The sequence below is a fragment of the Drosophila nasuta genome, chromosome 4 (genome assembly GCF_023558535.2).
Source record: "Drosophila nasuta strain 15112-1781.00 chromosome 4, ASM2355853v1, whole genome shotgun sequence".
NCBI classification, from domain to species: Eukaryota; Metazoa; Arthropoda; class Insecta; order Diptera; family Drosophilidae; genus Drosophila; species Drosophila nasuta.
Genome location: NC_083458.1, coordinates 1100769 through 1123414, shown reverse-complemented (window position 1 = coordinate 1123414; position 22646 = coordinate 1100769). Strand labels below are relative to the sequence as shown.

The 22646-nt window shown below is 33.5% G+C and overlaps 1 protein-coding gene across 3 annotated transcripts in view; it reads right to left on the bottom strand.

The window, feature by feature from the left end:
• Window positions 1–983: 983 nt before the first annotated feature.
• LOC132794847 (forkhead box protein N4) overlaps window positions 984–22646 on the bottom strand; it is a 39296-nt gene continuing 17633 nt past the window's right edge. Inside the window, exons 1-6 of one of the 3 annotated variants that reach the window (XM_060805084.1) lie at window positions 16778–16796; window positions 16083–16129; window positions 3624–4051; window positions 2869–3052; window positions 1487–2038; window positions 985–1430 (exon numbers count right to left, since the gene is read on the bottom strand). In XM_060805084.1, the coding sequence (XP_060661067.1) occupies window positions 1155–1430; window positions 1487–2038; window positions 2869–3052; window positions 3624–4045 (1434 nt within the window). In that variant the 5' untranslated portion in view covers window positions 4046–4051; window positions 16083–16129; window positions 16778–16796 and the 3' untranslated portion in view covers window positions 985–1154. Of the gene's footprint in view, window positions 1431–1486; window positions 2039–2868; window positions 3053–3623; window positions 4052–7327; window positions 7968–16082; window positions 16134–16777; window positions 16939–18006; window positions 18834–22646 lie in introns of those variants that run through there. The other 2 variants (XM_060805082.1, XM_060805085.1) reach the window with 2 other exon arrangements.

Here is a 22646-nt window from a genome sequence, read left to right as displayed (position 1 = left end):
GATGCACATTTTTGTAATCACAACAAACAGGACTATCGATTGGCCTTCAAAAATTTTAACGATAATACCAAAAAATGAACTTGCAATTTTTTTAAGAGGTAGGTGTAGAAAAATTGGCAAAATATCAGAAAATACGCCGTATCTCGGCTATTTGAAGGACGATCGGGATGTCCTTTGGCAGAAGGATAGCTCCTTTAAATACAAACCGATTGACATACCAAAAAGGACGAATGTCCTGTAAGGAACAAAGTTACAAGGACTTTTTTGTTCAGAGAAAATAGCTTATATCTCGGCCATATCCTGTCCGATCCTTGCCGGACTAGTGTCAATCGAAGTTTCTTGGCAAGGACTATTATCCTGCCAAATTTCATCCCAATCGTCCTTGCGGTCTCTAGATATCCTGGAATTTGCGATTTCGGGCGATTTTCTTCGGCCCCCGGACTGAAAAATTACAAGTGTTGGATCCTTACATGACCCCATACTTTTTTGATGCCGATCGATAGAATTCGTCCTTGCGATCCTGGCAATATATGTCCTTTGAAAATGCTCAAGGATATGGCCGGGATATAGCTTGTTTTCGAAAAATCACATTCGTTTTTTAGCCATAGCTCTGCCAAATCCTTATCGTGTCCTTTCCATGATGGATATTTGCCTTTTTTCCGTGGCCTACCACCACATAAGAATACCATAGGCGAGGATTGGACGGACAACAGGGATGTATAATCAATTTACTGTCCAGAATCTCTAACATAGTGCAGCCTATCTTCAGAGTAGAATCATATGGATAGATTATATAGAAGAGTTTCAGCACTATTCTAAGTGTACGGTATGGTAGGCATAAAGCTATAACAATTTTTAATTAGTTATACACATTTCTTGTTGAAGCATATGTTAGTTGTAATACCTATAGTATTTTACACTATCGGTAGCTGGTATACAATTTAACATTTATTTTTGGCAATTGGGTAAGTAAAATATAAATATAAATATAAAAATTGAACATGAATTAAATGGTGTCTCATCTGTCGAAGTTAGAAATGATTTATTCTCGTATTTTGATTAACATATACAGTTTACATGTAAAGCGGTCTAAAATATCATCCAGACTTTAATTTAAGTATATAATAGTAAAGTTTACATTTATGACTACCACATCAAAAGTCGCGAACACACAAGTCAAGCAAATTACTTAAGATATCCTCGTTGCGATTCAGCTCAGTGGAATGAATATAATTAAAAGAGTCATCCTCGCCATTTATATAAGACCGAAAGCTTGAATAATCACAATTAGTGGGCAGTACATTAGAAATCTCGGGGAGAGAAATCGCAGGAGTTATCGTCGAATCTTTGTTTACATCCAGTACAGCTGACATTTGTGATGATATAATAACATTTTCACTGAGCGTTGGAATCTCATCTTGAGAATAAATCTGAAATCAATGTCAACATAAATAAAAATCGATTTTTTTATAAATGAACATCAAACCATATTTATGTTATTGAATTTGTTGATAAAAATGTCATTTAGACATAAAGTGTCGCCAGATCTTCGAATTATAATGGTTCCGCGCTCATATTGATCTTGTAGCTCATCGGCATTAATCGACATGGGAGATTCGTTAGAGCATAGAGGTCTATAAATATTCTGACGGGCAGTAAATGGAAATGATAGTTCAAGAGCATTTGAGCCGTCTGAAACAGTTGCTTGTTTGTCCACTAAATTTAATTCTTTAATGTTATCAGCAGCGATATAACTATATGATTGCGCATGCTGCGTTTCATTTGGAAGGCACATTTGAATAGATTCCCCTCCTTTTTTAGTACACTTGACGTTAGTCTGAGTTTTCTGAGGACTATTATTTTTAGCTAATTGTAAAGATGACATCGGTTTGGATTGTCCTGGTTTACGATTTCGAATGCGTTTCCTATCACATTTTTTTGGATCTACGCCTAACTCCCAGTATCCGCCTTTGCCTTTCTCCTCGCGCTTTCGATTTCGAAAACAGTGATGTAATGATAAGTTATGCCTTATGGAATTCTGCAAGTATGTATACAAATTAATTCAGAATATTTCAATTAAAATTAGAGTGCAACACTATAATATTTTCTGTTTTCTTATAATCTTATAATATTTCTATGTACATGTGTATTCAGGTTTTCAAATATTTGCAAGGCCTTTTTAATTTACTACTCAGTATTAACAATTAATGCTAAGCTTAAAGATATTCATAATTTTGAAACAAAGGCATACAACTGAATAAAATATATATTTTTACAAAATAATTTCACTAGACGAGACTGTATAAACAAACATCCGGGTAAGGACATCCGATTAAGGAATATAAAGACTAAGATTAAATAAATCATCATAAGGTGTTATTTAACACAGGACAACCAAGATAAGATCCTAAAAATCCCGCACACACTGCGTTGTGACGTGATCATTTAAGGTTTTTCATGCTCATTACGTTTTGAAATTGTTAATTTTGATACCCGCTACCCATAGGGTAGAAGGGTATTATAACTTTGTGTTGGCAGAAAATGTATGTAACAGGTAGGAGGAAGGCATCGCCGACCCTATATATATACAACCTCATCTAGTGAAATTATTTTGTAAAAATATATATTTTATTCAGTTGTATGCCTTTGTTTCAAAATTATGAATATCTTTAAGCTTAGCATTAATTATTAATACTGAGTAGTAAATTAAAAAGGTAACGGGTATGAAAACAATGTAGTGCTATATCGATATACCAAAAGTAACATTCAATATATTTTATAGTTTTCTTACTAGTTTATTATGTAAAGCATTAAAAAGGCTATGAATTTTGGCTGGGAGTTATGTTTGTAACTTGTTAACTGACTCACATTCCACTTTTTACGCACGCGGAAGAAGGCAAACTTTGATTCAATCCATGCGCATATTTGCTGCAGAGTGGCTCGTCCATAGTCAAGCATAGCCATCCCAATAATATGTGAGTAATTGAATGGCGGCTTCTCTGTTACATCCGTCGTATACTTAATTGCTGATTTTTCATATTCCGCCAAATCACTGCAACCACATTTTGTATTATTATTATTCATATTTTTACTAATATTATTATTATTAATTAAAAATAGTATTTTTATTACTTTATTATTATGAATATTTCAATATAAAACTAAATAAATTATTGCGAATATTTGAAAAAATTTCAACAAATAAAATTCCCAATATAATATTTTTAATTTGTTATTATTGATAGTTTGGGGAAGCATTTTGAGCAAAAAAAAACGTTGTTCAGGATAGAGATATTGAAATTATCTTGCGTAAAATCAAATTAAATTATTAAATTAATAAAAAAACGTATGTCATACTTTATTTATCTTGAATTTAGGTAAAAGAATTCTGTGTAAAAAAACGACTAAATATTTTATTTAAGCTTATTACTAACTCTTAACAACGAATGTAAAATATGAAAATCAAAATTAAAAATAAATGATTTTATTTATTATAAGCGATTTTATTCATTTGAGTGTCGTTATATACATATGTCTTTGAAAACAGTATTTTAAGTTGCATTTTATTTTTATTCAAAATTGTTTAAAGGCATTTTCAGTTCTTGATGTTTATCGATGCTTACCGTTTGATTTTATTTATAAAAATTTCAAAACGCTCTGCGGGACTGAGACGTTTTAAAGATGCTACTGTTGGTGAATTTTGTTTTCTTGTATGAGAGCATCTAATAACATTTGAATTTGAAGTAAAAACTTGATTTTCTTTATGAATATTTAGTTTTTGATTTGCACAAAGGTTGATATTTGCAATTTTACTTTCGCCTACCATCCTCCGCTTGCTTGTAGGTGATAAACCGTTTGCATTTATGTTGTCGTTTGAATTTCCGTCGATGATTTCTGGCCACGTTACATTCTGATTTCTCAAAAGCCAATTTAGATTAGTCAATTCGCGTTCCTCATCAGATTCATCAACGTCAGGCGGCGATCCAATTAAGTACTTATATCCCATTTCTCCTCCGCCTTGTACATTCTTTGTGGACGAGATCATTTTATTCTATGTATGATATATAATATATTGGTTTTCATTAGGGATAAATGTTTGACGTACAAGAATAACTCTGGGACTCTCACAGTCGGAATACATGCTTTAAAAGTGAGGGTCCGATAAAGAGAGTACAATCCACTGAAGGTCATTAAGACTTAAAATTTTCCATGAAGCAAGTTATTACAGCAGTTATAAAATGCAATTATGAATGTTGTTAAAGAAATTTCTATTGCTAAAATAGCCGTATTGACGAATTTTATACCCACAATCCTATAGTTTAAGGACAGAATTATAACTTTGTGCCAGTAGAAAATGCATGTAACAGATAAAAAAAAGAGCTTGACTTACGTGTTTTGACTATTTACACAAAAAAAGTAACAAGGCTTCAGTCGACACTTGAGTGTAATAGACTTATTAGACTGCTTCAAATCTTCGCAACTCGAATTGAGTTTTGTATGTGTCAATAATAATAAATTACAATAATTTATTAAATGATACTTGTATGTACATCCTCTACATCGAATAATAAGACAGTACTTCAGCAAACTCCCGCCACTGCACTATGCGCAAAAAGTCTAAAATTGTGTCATTTTTTTTTTGTGTTCCATATTATTAAATTGACTTTATTTTCTGAATTAGAATACTTCAAGAATACTGAAACATATTTTTAAAAAATTTTAGACGTTGTTGGTATTTTGTTATTTGTCCATATTTATTAACACTAATATTATTAGCATCCTATCGTACAATGTGTTGTTGATATGTTTTTAGATCCCTGCTAATAAATGTATCTGTGGAGTGTAACTTGTGAGTCTAGGTCAGTCGAGGCAATTTTAAAGCTGTATGTTATTTACTAAACTGTTAACAATCAAATAGGGGTTAACATTTTTTACCGACTTACGGAAAAACTCAATGTTGCAGTTGTATTTACGGTTTCTTATTGATTTTTGGAGCAACAACAACCGTAGTTTGCTTGGCAAAATATCGATGAAAATGAACTAGGTGATGCTACAAAATGCAATAGAAAGCAGTCGCAATGGCTTGCATCCACGTTAAAAATTGAGCTTCTTAAGATCATGTTTCACAGGAAAAGCCTGGCACGACCAAAGTTAAAGTCAAAATTAGCATTTGAACTACTGAATGAAACAAAAAATTCAATGCCACTGTTGTTGCATGCCGTTTTGAAGAGTGTTTGTTTTACTTATGAGTGGTATCCAATGTCTCAAACTTTGCATAAAGTACTAGTACATTGGCACCAAATTTTGGAAATTTACAAACGCGATATGGGTAATTCTCTGAGGGATGTCGCGTGCGACCATCTTTACAGTGACAAAAAAAAGCTTGAACTGAAACCATTTTAAAAATAAGAAAAGGTTATTTTTATAACTATAGATTAGTAATTTAATTAGAGCTAAGAATGGTTTTGGAAATTTTTTTCTGTTCTGATAATGGCAAAAATTAACAATTTCTACACAAAACCAAAAAATTAACGAATTTATATATTTTATCGTAATACAGAACAAGTTCCTAAAATCAAGCTACAGTCGAGTGTGCTGGACTGTGAGATACCCGCTACCCATTTTGAATAAAAGCAAAATATTCCGGTATTATTTTCAAACAAGTAAGAAAGCTACAGTCGAGTGTACTCGACTGTGAGATACCCGCTATCCATTTTAAATAAAAGTATTGCGGTATTATTCTTAAAATATATCGAATATACTGAAAAAATACTAAAACTATACCAAATGGTATATGTGGTATATCTGTGTGGTACCGCATTCAAAATATACCTCAGACGGCACAATATACCAGATTGTCAGCAACTAAGACCCCTAGTAAGTAGGCATTTTTGCCCATACAAAAGTATTTCTTTAATAACTTCCAAAATTTGTATCTGATCGCAACCAAATTCGCAGGAATCATAACTACTATAGTTATTATTGTATAAAATTCGCAACTCTAGCTTTAAAATTACGCTTGTTATTCGATTGTTTTGATTTGCGGGGTCGGAAGTGGGCGTGGCAAAAATTTGAAGCAAACTTGATTTGCGTGCAAACATAAAAAATGCTGTCGAAAAAAAATTATAGCTCTATTTCTTATAGTCTCTGAGATCTAGGTGTTCAGACGGACAGATGGACAGACACACAGACGGACATGGCTAGATCATCTCGGCTGTTGACGCTGATCAAGAATATATATACTTTATATGGTCGGAGATGCCTCCTTCTACCTGTTACATTCATTTTCATTCATAGTATATTTGGTATATCGATATAGTACCACATTCAAAATATACCATAGACGGCACAATATACCAGATTGTGAGGCAAAGCAACTAAGACCCCTAGTAAATAGGGGGGAGGAAGGCGTGGTCCAATTAACAAAAGCCCGAAATTCAATTTTTATTTTGTAGGTATACATATGTACAAAGTTTCATGTTTCTATCTTAAAAAATTTTAAAAATGTCACAATTTCGGACTTTTTGCCCACTGTGTATTTATTAAACAAATTGATCAGGAAATTGCTCTCAGATAATCAATATGTTTATTGTCATACGATTTTTCCTATTATGTTTTGCATCTTCATAGCTTTCAAAATGGCGTTTGATGTACCAATCCCAACCAGACATGTCTCATCCCTATGCCATTTAGTGGTGTTTTAACCAATCACAGAGTTCCTAGTGGTAGGAAGGTGCGCCAATAAAATGTTTATATTCTTAAAGGGAGGTAAGGTTTTTTCATTTAAGCAGAACATACCCACCACAAATGCTTATTGTTGTTTCAATCAAAGTGGAAAAGTATGGACAAATAATAAATTTGTCTAAAACTTGTTAAAATCATTAAGATTAATATGTTACTAAATGAATAGTATCCATATACGTAATACATACAAATGTCAATGCAATCAATACGCATACAAACACATAATACACATAAATATACCTTAAACTATTCCAAATTTGTATAAATCGTTATGAGATCTGATATTATGTATTCTAAGATTATAATTTTGCGACTTGGGTGGCCATTTCGTGTGTGACTAGTACCAAGTTTGACGTCTCTGGAGATCTGAGATCGAGAAAATATATATTTTTTTGGAGTCAGAAATTGCTCGCTCCAATGGCAATTTTGTGATTTTTTATGCCAGCTTTAAATTACTCATACACGTTAATATAACTTATATAACAATTTTATTAGCCTTGAATTTTGTACATTATCGAAAATACATTTTTGTTTTCGACAACGTTGGAAGTGTTCTGTTAAGAGCTTAATATTTAATACTTACTAACTTTTCACCATCAATAGTCAATCCACACCAAGCATTGCAAATGCAACCTTATGTCACTTTTGATTTCCGATTAAAGTTTATTTATAATTATATTAAACACTTTGCTTGTTTTTGTATTGTATTTACTCTTTGTCTTTAGTTTTTTTTTTTGCTTGCTTTATTTTTTGATTTGTCGGTAATTTTGTTTGTTTGAATTGTAGAATTTAACAAATAAAACTTATTGTCGCTTAACCTTCCGTTTCGGGAAAGCAGCAAGACTTACACTGCAGCTCTATTGCCCAATACACCTGTACCTTTGGTCAGTTTGTCAATTCAACCCCTATTACCACAGAATATACTATATGTACATATATATTGAAGTGAAATAGAAGTGGTCAGATAGGAAAATATATTGCAGTGTAATTCTGTTAAGGGTAGTACTCGTATGACTCGTAAAGAACGGGTCTAATTTTGATTTCGCTTAAAAAGTTCAGTGACCGATCAATTTTTAAGGTCACCAATATTGAATACTAATTCAAATGAAACCCCTAGTTGAGGCGCCTCTGTACTTCTCACGGACTAACCACAAGTGGACATTGACCGTACTCACGAAAAAGTTTGATATCGCAATATCAACCCTTATTCCTATATTCTGACACAATTGAACAACAGACCTTACCATTATTATTAACCCCAAAAAAATAAAAAATACTACTGCGAAGTATTTTTTTGTTTCTATACATAGATAGTAACAGTACAATACTTGGAGTATAGCGCGTATATATACATAGTCTTGCGACTCCAGAACGTTAATTATTGCTATTTCTCTTCACGACAAAATTCCTCAGATGCATCATAAAGAAACAATGAAAAATTTGTAGATGCCATTCTTACGTGTGTCTCCATTTGCTACGTTTGTCGTCTAAATTCATTAAATAAATAAGTTTATAAATTATCATTAGCAATGATGTTCTTAAGATCCGTACAGAGAGTAAAGTTCTAAATTAAAAAGAGGATGGCAAATGTCGAATTTAATTACTTTTCGATTTTATAAAAATTCTTGAAATTAGAATTTAGATTGAACATGTGATAAAATTCGAATGTTGAATTATACCAGCTTTTTTCACCATGTAAAGTTATTAAATAACTTCTGTCAAATGATCAGAAATAATAAAGACTGTGGATATTATTATGTGTACCATGCAGCGTTGCCAATTTGTGGGGAATTCCCCAAAGTGCGGGGAATTTTAAGTTGATTGGGGATTGGCATTATGTGGGGAAAATGCGGGGATTTATACATTTTTTGATTTCCTGTCCTTTATAAATTTGTGACAGCACAAAAATTAGACGATGAATTTCGAGCTCACGCAATGCTGGATTTTTGTCAACATGGGCTTGAAGTTCAAAATAACATTGATGCTGAATGTTACTGGGGTAAAGTGTTTCGTCTGAAAAACGCTGCGGGAGAATACCTGTTTCCAAATATAAAAATTGTTATCGTTGTTGCTGATACTGCCTTTTTCAAATGCATCGGTCTAGCGCAAATTTAGTGTTCTTAAGAATTTGAAAACTGAAAACCGTAATCGACTGAATACAGATACTGTTGTATCATTTATGGCTGCAAGAGAAGGCATTAAAAAACTAGGCGGCAGCGTCAAGTTCAACCCGTCAAACAAAATTCTATCCACAAAAATATGGAAAAGAATATGAATGTTAACTGTTTAAGTTTTTATTTTAATTAATTAAGAATACTAATATGAGTTATACTCAGCTTTTTATTGTTTCATTTAAAAAAACCTATGTGGAGAATTTGTGGGGAATCAGCGGATTTTTGTCCCCAAATTTGGGGAATTTTATTCCGATTTTTGAGGAAATGTATAAATTTGCATTGGCAACCCTGGTACCATGTCTAGTGTTTCATATAGGCAGATGGCCAGACAGTCAAACTTACGGACAAACGGTGTTGACGCTGATCATGTATGTATGTATCGTCTGTCCGTAAGTTTAACTGTCTGGCCATCTGCCTACATGAAACACTAGAAAATTGTATATATACTTATATCAAATTTGATCTTGGTTTAAGATTATGCTTTCTGGATTCTGTATGGATTTTTTAGCATTTTTAAAATAATAATATGTTCAAAAATGATGTAGAATGGTAATTTTTCTTTTCTATACTTTCATTCTTCTTCACTTTATACTTGCAATTTGGCATTACATAATCGTGATACATTTTATTTTTTACTTTAGCATGTTGTTTTTTTTTTTTATACTGTCTTTTTGTATGATAAATTTGTGTAATATTAGCAAAAAAAAAGTATTATTTTGATGGCAATACGAGTCCTAGTCCCAGAAAAGAACAGCAATAAAATAATCGCGACTGAATACCTTTGTGACAAGTAATTTATTAATTTAATTTACTGTTAAATAACTTACAAATTTTGTATCCGGCCTAAACTAAGATATTAAACATAGATTCATTTTTATTGTAAATATAGTGAGACTAGACTAAATTACAGTTTAAACTTGTGCCGGATGGACGATCAGACTATCAGATTTGGAGTGACTATTATAAAAATAACTATGACATACACGAAGTAAAAAAAATTCATTACAAAAACTTATAACAACAGATTTATCATATGTGGAAAGCATCTCTGAGGTACAAAACAAGGGTACGTATTCCTATTTCTCACTTTTTGGCGGATATTTCTTAAGTAGATGCATTTTATATTGATTCAAAGCCAGACATGTCGCTTTCAATCTAAAATGTAATTGCAAAATGTTAGAATATCAAAAACATATGTTTTGGAAAAGCAAACCTTTTCAGGCATGTAAAGGTGTGTATGTGGCAATAAAAATGTTGATCCCAGATCACGCTCAGTCATTATGTTCAGTTCCTTTAAATACGTGTTATATTATTTTAATTTTATTATTCATGAATTCATCAAATAAATACCTCATTTGTATGGCTTTGGGTTTGCATATCAAAAGATTGATACATAGTCTTTCTTACAACTTGAACCATTGTTTCATCAAAAGACCTTACATCAGACGATCTGTTAAACACGTTGACAAATGAAATATATATTTATGTATATAAAGGTATCGTTTGTTAGTGCAGAGGAAAAGGAAAATCTTAAAAGTCTAATTCAAAGTAAAAGATAATCCAGTAAATACAACCGTCTTTTGTAATATATAATTATTTCTTAAATAACTTATGCAAAAATCTAAATCAAACTTCATCTGCATACAACAATAACAAGGAAAGATAGACGGTTGGATGGACAGCCAGGTCGGTCATCAAAGTTACAGTCAAGTGTGCTCAACTGTGAGGTACCTGCTACTGCTGCTAAAATAAATAACACAAAAATACTGAAAATATACCAAAGCCTATATTTTGAATATTTGTATACTACCACGGAATATTCCAGATTGTCAGCCAAAGATCCGTAATAGGTAAGAGTTTTTGCCCATACAAAAAATGGCTTAAATAACTTCTATATTTGCACCCTCTACCCATAGGGTAGAAGGGTATTATAACTTCGTGCCGGCAGGAAATGTATGTAACAGGTAGAAGGAGGCATTTCCGACCCTATAATGAATATATATTCTTGATCAGCGTCAACAGCCGAGATGATCTAGCCCTGTCCGTCTGTGAGTCTGTCCGTCCGTCCGTATAGAGACTATAAGAGATAGAGCTATAATTTTTTTTCGGCAGCATTTGTTACGTTTACACGCAGACCAAGATTGTTTAAAATTTTTGCCACGCTCACTTCCGCCCCCGCAAATCAACAAAATCAAATAAAAAGCGTAATTTTAAAGCTAGAGTTGCGAATTTTGGTATATACAATTATTACTATAGTAGTTATGATTCCTGAGAATTTGGTTGCGATCAGATAAAAATTTTCGAAGTTATTACAGAAATACTTTGAGCAGCGCTGCATGAGAGAACTCATAAACACCTGCAACATGTATTGTTATTTCAAAAAGGGGCAAAAACGGGCAAAAACCATTACTAAAATGGATTCTATAGAGATTTGTTAAAAATATTACATTTTTACCTTTAAGGCACTTTGAGGCACTTAAAATTAAAGCTTCACAGAACACATGTACTTTTGTTAGAATAAGCTAGAACAACACATTTGCAACACTTTAGACAAAACAACAAAAAATTTTAGAAATATAGAAAAACGTTTAGTAACTATTAATTTACATACCTTGACCTTTATTTTTCATTTACACACTTTTAACTTTTAGTATTTTGTTCAATTGATTTACGAGCTGCAAGTCGTCAAAATTTTCGCGGGTTTTTTGACACTGAACAGCTGACTTTAAAAGTGCGCAAAAAATTAAGGGTATTCCCAAAAAATCTAATCAATTTTTTTTTATATCATATAAGTATTAAAGATACCAAAAAAAAATTAAACAGCATTATTTCACAAAAAAAAATCGTTTATGCCAAGAATTTGGGATATGCTTGATCGTCGACTTAAAAAAATTTACTTCAATACTTCTCTTCACGTAAAAATGTCACCGATGAAATCATTAAGCAGATAGTTGAAAATACACAAACAGAAATACCTACTGATTGTGGTGAACAGGACATGGTCGCATTAAGCGTACAGGAAAGTTTTCTAGATCTGCACAAAAGGACAATAGAACTCAGAGACTCTGTAGTCCAGAGTTCCGAAAGAAAGGAATTGCAGCTTTTCTTAAGTAAGCCATTTTGTAGTTGGGAGACAAATCCGTTGGAATTCTGGATCTCGCGAATGTCAACTTTGCCCATGCTAGCGAAGGTGGCATTAAGTTGCTTAATCATGCCTAGGTCGGTTTCATCTGAAGAGTGGGCTTCTGCCATAAAGAGTGTTGTTTCAGACTCCCGTAGTCTTATGACAGACCATCATGTAACCGAACGAGTTTTTCTAAAATCATTAAATCCACATTTATTTTCTAATTAATAATTTAAAGCATTAAGTACAAATTCCACAAATTAACAATACCATTTTAAAATACGTCATGTCTTATTATATTAAATAAAATTGAGCACAATGGGCTGGGCTGTACTCTATATCATATCCTTAATAATTTAGTTATTTTCTATTGCAAAGAACTTAAACAAGAGTTGCTTGAGAGTGGGTATAATATTTGTTTTTTCTATTCACTTTTTAAGTGAAAAATAGTCTATTGTGTCTTATTTGAAGTTCATGGTTGATAAAACAAATATTATACCGTTTTTTTTATTATACATATTCTTAGACCAAAAGAACAGAGACAGACAGTTTATTCAAAATTAGCTTAACATAAAAAATTATCAAAAATTCTCGATATATCGATTTTGTTTTTATATTTCTTAATATCATCGAGAGATATTTTTTAAACAGCAAATATCATCAATACGATATTTTTTCAAAATCTAACAACCCTAATGACAACCTAGCTCAAGTGGTTGTTGAGAGGGCCAATCAAGGGGCTGCAGTGAGCAAGTGGCTCCAATAAACAATAGGAGCAAACGAACAGTAACAAAAGATAAAAGCAGAGAACAAGCGTCACCAAGTCTTCGTCATTGCCAATGACTCATTGGCAAACTTGCAGAAGTGGTTCGGAGAATATGCTCTTACTATAAATCTACCAACATCTTTGTTTACAACCAAACTGTAATAAGATCAATGCACTCGATGTGGTCAAATCCAAGGTTCTCCTAGAGAACAGGAAGCAATAGAGTCTCAGAACACATCTGCGATCGTGCGTATCTATTGGATCCCAAGCCACCAGGGCAAGGGCGATCGAGCCATTTGATTCGTTCGCAAATTCATTTTAAGTATTGAACAGAATCATGCATATCCAGAAGTTGATTGTCATTCAATCCCGACAATTTGAAATGGTTTCGCGTTGATTGAGACATTTAACATATCTTTCTGTGCGTAAAAACTGTGCAGTAAACACAGCAGCATTTTGTAAAAAAAAACTTTGTCGCAGTATTTTCGATAAAAAAAAAGTGCGCCCAAGGTCCATGAAAGTCGCGAGACACTGTTCCAGATGTTTTATATTCTTAAAGAATTTTATGATAAGTGTCTACAGGCACTAGTACTAGAGAGATAACCCTTTCAAAATCGGTTGCAGTCGGGTCTTATACACTGTTGCTGTGACGAGGACAAACCTGAAGATGAAACTGAAGGCGAAATGCTTTCGATGCGAGTAAGCTAATAGGTTGCATAGTGCAAGACGGATTTGTTGCGATTTCGTGATGTTGGTCGCAATGGATTTCTCATCAGAAGATGAGCTGCGGTTACAGGAAAGTTTATTTTTTTAAATTAACACAAATTCACCCAATTAATTTGGGAAGAAAAGCATTCGGCAAATTTCATCATTTATTTGAGCTGCTTCAAAATAAAAAACGAATTTCTGGAGTATACCAGAATGAAAATTAGCGCTTTTGATTCGAATTCTAATTGTAACGTTAAGGTAGAACATTTTTCAAAATATATTTAGTTTCATTCATATTAATCATTTTAACTTATCATTTATTTACATGTTTATTTAATTTTTCTTAATTTGAAAATTAACTCTTCATTTATAATTGACATTTTCACAAAACATGTGCGTCAGGCAAATCACAAATCATAAGTAAATTGTAACATGCACTGCGCCAAAGCATGGGAGAGAACAAAAAAAAAAATAACACCAATGGCAAAATAGCGAGAGCTTCGTCTTCGAAAATATTTTGGTAACCTTAACCTTAAAATTGCATTGAAATTCTTCTTTAAAAAAACCATAGACAACAAAATGAAAAGAATAGACAGCGACATAAGAAAATGTTTAAAAAAAATCACCAAGACGATCAATTTGACAACTTCGAAATATGATTGTTGCAAATCGAGTTTATTATTATGATGTAAAACGGAAATAAGTAGAGTTAACTGATGAATAAAATAAATTAAATTTATTTATTCTTATACTTTTAGAATGCCTTCAGTGGTATTTGAAAAATTAAAAAAAGTGAAAAGGACAAACAGATTTTAGGGCAATATAATATTTTTTATATTTTACAAGTTTGATGCGCTATGGTATATATAAGAACTCCATCGTCTGTGCACGATTCCTCCCTAAGTGGAAATTATAAATGGATTTGTGGGACTTTAATTCTGATTTGCCGAATATGGTATTACACAAATCGCTCAAATGATCAAATGGTGAAATGGCTACAAACTGTTCATCGAACATGGTCAATGCAAACTCTTTCTTTTGTTTTTGCATTGGCAAAAAAATGTATTTGTTTGTTTGTGCAATAGCGAGCGTGTTATATTGTCACGTGGGCTCGTCAGTGGAATTAACACTGAACTTGTAGTATTTACAATTAGAGGTGGAGAACTATCGATGGCACTATCGACGCTATCGATGGTTTGGCGCTATCGCACCGCCGTCGATGGCAGCCCTGCACTATCGATAGTTTTACACTCGGCGTCTCACATCACAAAGAAAAAATATAGCTGAAAGTGGACATCAAAAATATAGCGCAAAGCAAAAATATAGTGGAAAGCCAAAATATTGTTGAAAGTGAAGAGTAAAAATAAGTTATAGCATGGAGAAGTTCCTAACAATTGTCGAAAAAGGTAAGTGCAATTGTATTTGTATTAAGTGAAATTCAGTAAATTCAGTTTTTTGTTTATAATTTCAGATGAACGAAACGGATCTGGAACTTATAAAAACCGTAATGTTTAAATTTTTGTGCGGACCGACCACATCAGTGGAGTCCGAGCGCATGTTTAGCAAACCCGGACAAATAGTCTCCGATCGCCGAACTCGACTGAAGGAGGAAAACATTAACATGTTATTGTTCCTCAATAAGAACAAATGGCTCTACCAAGAAGCTAAATGAAAATGTTTATTAAATAAATGAAATGATTTATTAATTTGTATAACACAAAAGCAACAAATGAAATGTATTTTTTATTTTTAAGAGTTAAGAATGTAATAAAGATTTGTTTAAATTTTATATTTTTGCTTTTTTTACATTTAACAATTAAAAAGCATGACACTATCGATGGCACTATCGACACTATCGATGGTTTAAGAGAAAAATCGCTCGCTATCGATGGCGCCGACTATCGATAGTTCTCCACCTCTATTTACAATTCGATCGATTTCTATCTTTTGAATCGCGACTGAGCCAGCTGTTAACGCCCGGCAATTGAATCGAATTTTGTTCCCAGCACAAAATAAATAAAAGGTATCGATATTCCGATACTGGAAAGTATGTGGATGTCGAATCAGCTATTCCACTCACGAAAAAATAGACAACCTATCGGCAAAGATGGACAATTAAAATAAAAAACCAAGCGTAATTTTGAAGCTGAAGTGAATTTGGGTAGATACAATAATAACTGCATATTTTATGATTCTTGAAAATTTGGTTGTGATAAGAGGAAAATCGTCCAATAAGTTTGCGTTGGCTGACAATCTAGTATATTCTGCACTAAATGGTATATTTTGAATAATTATTTGTATTATATTATTATACCAAATATAAAGCCTTGGTATAATTTTAAGATTTTTGTGGCATATTTTAAAATTAATACCGCGCTCTTTAGACTTTATTCAAAATGGATGGCGGGTAACTCGCAGTCGAGCACAATGGACTGTAGCTTTCTTGGTTTTTAATGGAATTGTGTGGAAAAAATGCGATTTCGTCCATAGCAATAAGAATAAGGTCAATGATACTTATGCTTACCAAGGTGAAAACAGAATAGGTAGTGTAATATTTCATACTTACAAGACATGGGTGTGAATGTTATTCATCCAAGTATCCATCGTTTGAATCTGTCTATAATGAAGAAAATAAAAAATACTAAGTACACATTCCATTAGTACGACATATACAGTAGATTCCGGTTATAGCGACTTTCAAGGGACCGACGATTTTACGTCGTTATACCCGGAAGACGCACTAACCGAAAGGAGCAAAATTAAGTTTTGTTTTGTTTTTTTTTTACGGTTGCCATGTTCATAATAGGTTTTTAAGATAAAACAAATTAATTTTTAAACAAAACAAAAAATGTATAAATTTAATTTAATAGCATGGTTTTTCCATAATAAATCGTATACCTGTATGTTCCTTAGCATAAGCTAAGGCGTCAGCTAAAACTAAAAGAGAGTAGCGAGAATGTAAGAACCTTCCTGTCGCTCCTACGCACCCAACAAGAGTGCCAATCACTGATAAATGCATACATTTCTAACAGCGTCGTTTGATACTTAAATTTATTGGCATTATTTCGCTGTATTTTTTTTTTGTCGCAATATCCGGTTGAATTGTGAAATATTTCGCTAAAAGCGGAGACGTACTAAGCGGAGGCCCTTTCATACAAGTTTGTATGGGGACCAACCAAGCGACTTTTCGTCGCAATAACCGGACGGACACTATAAGCGGAGTCGTCATAACCTGATTCTACTGTATATTAAATAACTTACCCTGAAGAGCAATCAATTGTTGCCACGCTTGGCTTTGCAATATGCTCCGAAGTTTTCTGTACTTTTGAAAGATGCGATGGTGTCTTTTCGTATTCATTCTCAGTGAATTGATGTGCCAGTCTGTTTGAGTCAACGCCTTGGTCGCTTACAATCGCCGAAACCTCAATGAAAACAAGTTTAGAGGTAGTAATGATGAATAATAATAAATATTACATACTTATACTATTTAAATGCCCTCAGTGGCGCATACTTTTTAAATTTATATTTTTTTTTATTTCTTTCTATTGCTTTTGGTAGTCTTCTTCCTGCCTGAGTTTGATTACTGTTCGCGTGATGGAGTTTGGGGTAAACACTTGCATCATTGAAGCAGATGCACTTGGCCTAAATAGACTATATGCGAATTTTTTGTTCGTTTTTATTATAACATACATATGTTAAATCTTTGAACATATTGACACAAATCGTATAATCCATAGATGCTTTAACTCTTGAAGCAAAAATTATCATTAGTAACAGGATTTTTACGACTCCAGAAGAGCAGAGCGCTGCGATTATAACCTCTCTTCGGCACAATTCGAAATTCGAAGTTCGAACGCAGGGCGTAACGTACAGAGGTCACACAATCAGTTCAGTCGCAGATCAAATACGGAACGCTGAGGCTTGAGCGTATTTCGTTGCGCTGTGCTTTCGTTTGTATGTGTGCGTCTATGTATCTACATGCTCGCCTATATTGGTATGTGTATGCATGTTAAGTTTTGCAACGTGCAGTGGCTTCGCAGACAATCAGCTAGCGCACGTCAATTTTGTTTTGCCGCGACGAAAGTCTCGAAGAAGAAGACAACAACAATTGCTCGTGTCAATTGCTTGTGCGCCTGCACAAGGACTGCGTTGGCTCTGCTCACAGTTTACAAGCCCAACATATTGTGGTGTGTGGGCTCAAATCCCGATAGGGAATATATGCATATTTTGTTTTTTTTTTTAATGCGATTTATATTTTTTCATTCCCTTTCAAACTTACTGACAGAAGTAAGAATGATGATTTACATTTTTTTACATGAAGCCCTAATTCTTTTTTGTAAACACCAACCATTCAGTATATTCTTAATAAATAATTTGTAGTTATAATTAAAGTGACATTTTCTTTTGTTACTGTTATTTTTATATGTTTTTTTACTCGTATATATACTTTTTTTCGTTCCCTTCAAAAACTAAATTAATTTAATAAATACCTCAAAACCAGCAGACACTAAGGCACCATTATCGAGAGACAGTTCAATGACGTTTTTATTACTGCTCCTTAGAGATGTTTTTTCAACCTCTGCTACTGCCGATTGTTGCATTAAATGTGTATGTGGCAAGGCGTTGGGATGAGAATACTTTGCCCTTGGAATCATAACCGTTTGAGAATAATTTCTTTGTGATGCTTTTGTATCATCTATTTGAGAACCATGTAAATCAATATTGTGGTTATTGCCGACGATGGGACTCCTTCTTTGTCGTTTGGCGATATTTTTTTGGTTTTTTGTATGTGATGATTCGGAATAGTGGCTGCATTCACTATTTGAGTCAATGAGAATTGCCTGCCTCTCGTTACTGCGTTGCTTCCATGGTAAGGCATCTGATTGTAGTTTACGAGACGATGTCATTATGTACGGATGATTATAATCAGATGGAGTCTTAAGGTTACCCCTATTAGGCACTTTTCTTTTCGCATAATTGAAAAGCAAGCAAGCTATTAAGACAACAATCACTGTAATCATGACAATAAGGGAGATTAACAGTATTTTTAAATTTAATTGACACGTCGAGCCCGTATACCAGCCAAAACATTCACAAATGGAAATTTCACTTAAGTTTGGTGTTATGCAAATTCCATGATAATTACACTTATTACACCCAATCACTTTGTCAGAACATTTGCGTCCAGGATAGTTTGTGTTTTCCGATTCATCGGCATAACCATCGCGGCAGACACAAGTATAACTGCCCACCAAATTAAAGCACGTTGCATTCATTGAACAATCATTGAAAGTTTTATGTTTACACTCGTTGAAATCTTTAAATACAGAAATGAAACAAAATAAATTTTTATAGAAATTTGTACTACTGACCCTTATTACTAATCTGCATACAACTCTTAGATTTTATTAAAATAAAAAAAAAATGTGGCACAGTTCATTCGATTATTTTCTGGTTGACTACCCCGAAAATTTTTTTATTCCCACTACCCATAGGATTGAAGGGTATTATTACTTTGTGCCGGCAGGAAGTGTATGTAACAGGTAATCAGCTTCAATAGCCGAGACGATTTAGCCATGTCCGTCTGTCTGTCCGTATGAAACACTGGATCTCAGAGTCTATAAGAGATAGAGCTATAATTGTTTCGACAGCATTTGTTATGTTTGCACGCAGATCAAGTTTGATTCAAATTTTTACCACGGGAATAATAGCTCAATTTTTTGCTTCTATTCAAAATGGGTACGGGTATCTCACAGTCGAGCACACTCGACTGTAGCTTTCTTACTTTGTTTTTTTTTTTAACTCGTTTATCCACAGCATAGCACTAGGTTACCTTTTCCTTTTCAAAAGTTACCTTTTCCTTTTTAAAAACCGGATCATTTTCGCACTCGTCATCATCAAAAGCCGAGACGATATTGCCATTTCCCTCTATTCGTCTGTCTGTATGTCTGGCCGACTATATATCTATCTGTTGTAGGATTTCGAGTAACTTATATTGTTCGTCAGTACTTAAACTAACTCAAGAAGCGGATACGTAAAACCTGTAGTTTGTTTTTGCACCCCAAAAATTTACTGAGAAAATGCATAAATACATACATATGCATCCCAAAATGCATAAAATATATTTGGAAAATGGATCTGCGAGACAAATAAAACCCTTAATGAAGTGTAAGTAGAAGAAAAATTAGTTTAAAAAAACAAGGCGAAAAGATCGGATAGATAAGATAGCATTTTTCTTAGATTTGACAAAGTTAGAGCAAGCCAGCCAGAAAGGTTCAGTCGAAGGTGTGATACCCGATAACAATTATCAATAAAAACATATTCTAACCAGTACTAGTGCCCGAGTGTGCTCGACTGTGAGATACCCGCTACCTATTTAGAATAAAACCAAAATATTGCGGTAATATTCTCAAAATATACCAAATACCACAAAATACCAAAAATTGTATAATTTGTATATTGATATGGTACTACATTCAAGATATACTATAGAGTACATAATATACCAGATTGTCAGCCAAAGCAGTAAGTAGGAGTTTTTGCCAATACAATTCTTTAATAACTTGGAAAATTTTTATCTGGTCGCAAACAAATTATTAGGAATCGCAATTATTATATGTATGTAGTTATTATTGTATTCGCTCGCTCTCGCTGTCGCAGTCGGACGTGTTTTTTTTCTTTCCTCTTAAACTTTTGTGATTTTTCATTGAATTACATATTTATTTACAATTAATTTTACTCTCTCACTCGTGTTTAACTACAGATCGTTAAATCGCTGTAGTTATCTAGCAGATTTTCCATATACAGACGTGACCGCAAAGTACGTCGCGGTGGAGGGGTTTTAATTGCAGTAGATGCTCAATTAAATTCAGAATTGATTGATCACACTTCTGATATTGAGCTAGTGGCTGTTAGATTATCCTTTGGTAGTTTTAACATTTTTATTTCTTGCTCATATATCCCCCCTGCTTCAGATGATGCTTTATATTTAGCTCATTTTTCTATTATTAATAACATTTCTAATATGCTTTCTGATCGTGATCACTTTATAGTCCTTGATGATTTTAATATTGCTGGGGTGTCATGGCATTCCGCCAAGAATCTAAATAGACTTTGCCCCTCTGTATCCCATGTTTTTATTGATAGTCTCTTCGGGGTATCATAGTCTCAGATTAATGGTATTCCAAATTGCTTAAACAGGTCTCTAGACCTTATATTTGTTTTAGACCCAGATTCATGTTCTCTATCGAGAATATCTCCTATATCTTTCCCTGAAGACCCTTACCATCCCACTTTGGAAATTATGTTGGAGCTCCCATTTATTGCGTCAGAGTCGAGTGTACGCTGTGGTGAGCTTTCTCGTTGTTTTCGGAAAACCGATTTTGAGAAACTTGCTCTGCTTATATCTCAAACTGACTGGTCCCAACTTTCCTTGTCTACGAACTTGGATATAGCGGTTGAATATTTTTATTCTACTTTGAACTCGCTATTTGATGCTTGTGTTCCATCAAGTATTCCACATTTGTCTGATAAACCCTTATGGTTTACTAAGAAATTATCGAATTTAAAAAATCGTATGTCGAGACTTTACAAAAAATTCAAGGGAACTGGCTCTGATTTTCTCCGCTATTCTGTTGCTCAAGCTGCTTTTCGCACTCATAATAATGAGTGTGATAATAATTATTTGAGTAGGTGCAGAATAAGATTTCAACGTGATCCAAAGCGATTTTACGACTTCGTCCGCGTCATCACCAGCATTTATGTCTTTGGAGAATATGACAGTATCTAATGGTCATGATGTTGCCGATTTATTTGCGGACTTTTTCCAAACGACATATTCTGTCCCAAGTTCTCAAAATTTCTTTTCTTATCCTTATCATTTAAATACATCTAATTGTATTCTTAGTCCTTTAATTACTGAAAGCTCTATTTTAACGGAACTATTGGCTATAAAACCTGTTTTTCGGCTGGTCCGGATGGAGTACCTAGTTGTGTGCTGAGGTATTGTGCTGGTAGTAGCTGTAAACCGCTTTTTAAATTGTTTGAATTATCCGTTAACTCATGTTCTTTTCCTAAAATCTGGAAACAATCATACATTATACCTATCCTAAAAAAAGGGAGTAAATCTAAAGTTCAAAATTATCGCGGTATATCTAAATTGTCTGCGATTCCGAAAGCATTTGAAAAAATTATAACTTCTCAACTGCAACATCTGTGTAAATCTATAATTTCACCTTACCAACATGGGTTTGTGAAGTCTAGATCCACTTCTACTAACTTATTGTAATTGAAGGATTCGAGAATAAAATGTCATTTACACCGATCTTAGTAAAGCTTTTGACTTTGTTAATCATCACCTCTTACAGTATAATCTTAATGTCTTAGGGTTTCCTCATAGCCTAATTGAGTGCATATCCTCATACCTTTCCAACAGAATTCAGAATGTTTATTATGGTTAATGGTTTTGTATCTAAATGTGTCCAAGTCACTTTTGGTGTGCCCCAGGGCAGTCATTTGGGTCCTCTATTGTTCACTTTGTTCATAAATGATCTTCCTTCTGTTATTGAGCATTCCCGTGTACTTATGTACGCCGATGACGTTAAGCTTTGCCTGACATTTAATGATAGTCTTGCGAGCTCACTGTTACAATGTGACCTTAATCGTCTAGAATCTTGGTGCAGAGTAAATATGTTACATCTCAACTGCAATAAGTGTAAGTTTATGACCTTTTGTAGGGGTTCTTCCCAGTTAAATAACTATATGTTATATGATACTCCTCTTGAGCGAAATGAAGGTGTGAATGACTAATGGGTTCTGCTTGATGCAAAACTAAAATTCGATAAACATATTATGCTGCTGTAAATAGGGCCATGGGTGTTCTGGGATTTATAAAACGCTGGTGGAAGGAGTTCAATGATCCCTACATCACTAAGACTTTGTACGTCTCACTGGTTCGTCCTATCCTTGAGTACGGATCTCTTGTCTGGAATCCCCAGTATAGGGTTTATCAAGATAGGATTGAATCGGTGCAGAAACAATTCTTATTATTTACTCTTCGTAGTTTAAATTGGAATCCTAATATTAGATTACCACCGTATCGCAGTAGACTTTTAATACTAAACCTTCCTTC